At 28.0% G+C, this 3,726-nt stretch overlaps 1 protein-coding gene across 1 annotated transcript; it reads left to right on the forward strand.

Annotated features, from left to right (window-relative positions):
• Positions 1 to 4: 4 nt before the first annotated feature.
• LOAG_18801 (hypothetical protein) lies at positions 5 to 338 on the forward strand (the record flags this gene model as incomplete). Its single annotated transcript, XM_020451463.1, has 2 exons — positions 5 to 206; positions 295 to 338. 2 exons carry the CDS (start codon positions 5 to 7, stop codon positions 336 to 338), a joined length of 246 nt encoding a protein of 81 aa, XP_020304749.1.
• Positions 339 to 3,726: the final 3,388 nt, after the last annotated feature.

A 3,726-nucleotide genomic window follows, 5' to 3' on the forward strand; every position in this document is an offset into this window, starting at 1 on the left:
GCTTATGAATACATGTTTCAGGCATTCCAGAACCGTGCGAATCCCAATTCTAATGCGACAAGGCCGCGAGGTGGAACCAGCGAGTCCGGAGGCCTTCCATATGCCGGTAGTGGAAGGTTTGCCGGCACAATATCAAGAGCTGCTGGTTGTGCCAGAAATCGATCCGTACACAGTGATTAGGAATGCTGATGGGTCGGTAATAATTGGTAAGTTAAACTTATTTTATCACTACATTTAAATTTGATACGGATGATTTGTATAGATGTTTTCTTCTAATGCATGTCATCTTTTCAGAATGCGGCATGTGTCCTAAAGAATTCGGGACGCTAAAGAGATAGGGATTCACGCCGCCAAAATGCATTGACAAACTGGTAAATTCAACTTGAAATATTATTGCTTAGATTAAGCGCAGTTTTTGAAGGAATTTTATTTAACGAAAGTTTATCTGAACATTTTCAGTATAATATATCTGTTTCAGGCTTTTGCCAGAAATGCGGCCATTTCATTAATATGCCGCACGCTAATTCAGTGTTCTCTTCACGCAGGTCATTTATTTTTTGCTGCTGATTTTTTTTCCATTTTTCATTTTTTACGGTTTTGTTAATTTTCTCGTTCTATTTGTTGTTTTCTTTAGAATTAAAGTTACTTATTATGTATTTTGTATTATTAATTCACCAATTTTTGTTATTCTCATTTTGTTATTCTCAAAAAATCACAACAAAACTCCTGAATTTTTAGATTCCCCTTTTTGATTTTCCTTTGAATTTTTGATCTCCCTTGCTCAGCAGCGATTTTTTTTTTAAATTTTAAATCCGCTTGATAAATTCGAGAAAAGTGCGTCCTCAAATTATCTGATCATGGCGAAAATTCTTTTGCCGCATTAAATTCCCTTGTTTTGTCGTTGTGATTTTTGCTCCTGTTTTTTTTTGACTTTATTCTGTTAATATTATTTTTTGATTCATGTTTTAAAATACCAAAAAAAAGAGCAAAAAAATCAAAAAACAGAAAAAAGAACCGAAAAATAAAAAAATATGAAGACAGACAATAAAAATAAAAAAATATGAAGACAGACAATGAAATAAAAAGAAATATTAAAAAAAGAAACAGAAAAAAGGAAAAAAGTGAAACAAAGAAAAAAATGATAAAAATGAAAAAAAGACATAAATAAAAATAAAAGTAAAAAAAAGAAAAAATAAAAAAAAAGAAAGAGAAAAAATTGTTTCATCTTTTTTGTTTGTTGTTTATACTTATGTGGTCTATATTATTAGTTTTCCATTTTATTTGTGTTTGCAGTTACTCATACTTCTTTCTCCTTGATGGCATCTGTTTTAGATGTATTCTTTTTTCGCTGTTACTAATTTTATCCTTGTATTAATGATTTTAACTACATCGGATTAAAGTAATGTTTGTTTGCTGCAAATTTCATGTGTGTTTATTCTTTTTTTCTTTAATTTTGATTTTAGAGTTTTTCATGTGACTGTAATTAATTTTGGCTATTTTTCTTATATCTTTGCTGCTTATATAATTATATGTTCATATTATTGGCGTATTTACTAATTTTGTTTACTTTATGATGTTTTTATTCCCATTCAAAACACGGATGTTTTCATTTTAGATGACTTTTTAACGTGTTATGCGGTTTAAATAGTTTAAATTTAGGTAGTTGAAACTTAAATGATTTAAATACTTGTCAATTTTTTTTATCTTTAATTTTTAAGATGTATTTTTAATTTTTTAGAATACTTCTAAAAGTCCATGGTATTTTGTAGTTTTGATAGTTCAAATTACAATAAGTCTTTATTATTTAAAGTTAAGAATTATTGCTGAGGTTTCTGGAGTAGATGAAATTTAATTGTCAGTTCTTTTGTTGAACTAACTTTATTTATAATGATGAAAATTTAGAGATCTGATGTCAGAGGATACTGACGCTATTAAATACTTGATGTTTATTTTAATTGTTGGAGTTTATCTCAGTCTTTGTCACCTCTAAAAAAGTTAAAATCCAAAAGTTTGAAGTGGTTGCATTTTTAGATTATCTATATCTTCATCTGTTACCGCCATCTATTCGTCATCTATAAATTAATTCATTTGGTCGGAAAGATGGTACTAATTATAATATTTTGTAAATACTGGCTCGTTTCACTGTTGTGTCATCTATAACAGTCAAATATTTGGATTGTTGTAAAGCATTTATATTTGTTAAATCTAAATTTTATTCTATTTTTATAGCGTTTGCATGTTTGTTTGTCTGCATGTTTGCTGGTCATTTTTTTACTTGTCTATTGTTTACATTTTTGTTTATTATATGTTTGACATTGCAATATTTATTGTCATCTTTTATTATTATTATTCTTGTGTCAGTAAAATTGAAAATTTTTTTGTCTTTTTCGGTAGTTTAGTTATATTTCTAGGTATGTTTTCCATTCAACTTAACTCTTATCGCATACTGTCCTAAGTTAATAATCATCAATAATATTCGCTTGTTTTCAAAATAGTAGTTTAATTATATTTTTGTATGCAAGAAGAGCTTTTTCTACTTTTGTTTCATGAAAACTTCAGTGCTTTTTCCGTGTACTTCTATTTACCGCATTTTTTTATGTATTTTTTTTTATTAATAACTTTTTTGACCCTGTATATATCGAATTTTATTCTTTCTCAATCAACAATACAAATAACAAGAACTATATGTTTTTTTTCTCCCAGAAAAATTGTCATAGAGAATGATTTTGGGAATTTCGAGAATTTCACATTTATGCCTAACATCATTCGTTGTTCACAATCAAAAATTGAAAATACATGAGCAAAATTGGATATATCGTAAAGTCCACTTGTTAGGCTGCAAGAAAGAAGCCGTATTTTCTTTTTTTCCGTTATCAAAATATTGCTTTATGATTGCTGGGAATTTTGTAATATTTCATCTTCCTTTCCTCAGATCATTTCCGTTCAAATGTTTTTATTGTTCACTTTATGCTAACACAATATTTGCTTTACTCCAGTCAAAATTCTCCCTTATAATTTGATATTTCCTAACTTCTTTTCCAGCACTTTCTATCTTTGAAATTTGTTGCATATTTGCGATAGAATTAATTGTAAAACATTCAATCTATTTAATTTTACTAGTGTTTGTTAATATCGTATTTTGAATATAATCTGATTAATCATATTTGTTTTTGATATTGAAAAGTTTGAGCTGCAGTTAATTGTATGTATATTTAAACTATTTTTAGCAGTAGCTGAATAATTGCTGGAGGTTTTTCCATTGTTAACTTTGTTTATTGTTTCAAATTATAAGTTAATATCCAATTTCTATGATTGTCCTGGCAGTTTCTTCTAAAAAAACCGACATTCTAATCTGATAGATATTTATCACGCCTTTTACCTAACATATTATTGGCGGATTATTATATTTGGTGGTCAATCAGAGTGCACCTAAAGTTAGCATGGTAGTTGTAAAAAATGAACTTCTAATAAAACCTTGAAATGAGATTTACAAAGATTTGCAGCTTCCCAAAAGCACTGTCTCCCTCATAATTGGTACTGTCATTTAATAATGAAAACATGTATCTCTCAGATTTTTTAAATCTTACTTTTTTTCGAACTTTGTTCAAATTGTTTAAATTTCGGGATTGTTTTCACTTTATGCAAACTTTTGAATTCCTCTATTTCCAAATTTCTTCAAAATTCTGAATTGCTAAATTTTCTTCCAGTACTGATATATCAGTTTTT

The sequence above is a fragment of the Loa loa genome (assembly GCF_000183805.2).
Source record: "Loa loa unplaced genomic scaffold supercont3.542, whole genome shotgun sequence".
NCBI classification, from domain to species: domain Eukaryota; kingdom Metazoa; phylum Nematoda; class Chromadorea; order Rhabditida; family Onchocercidae; genus Loa; species Loa loa.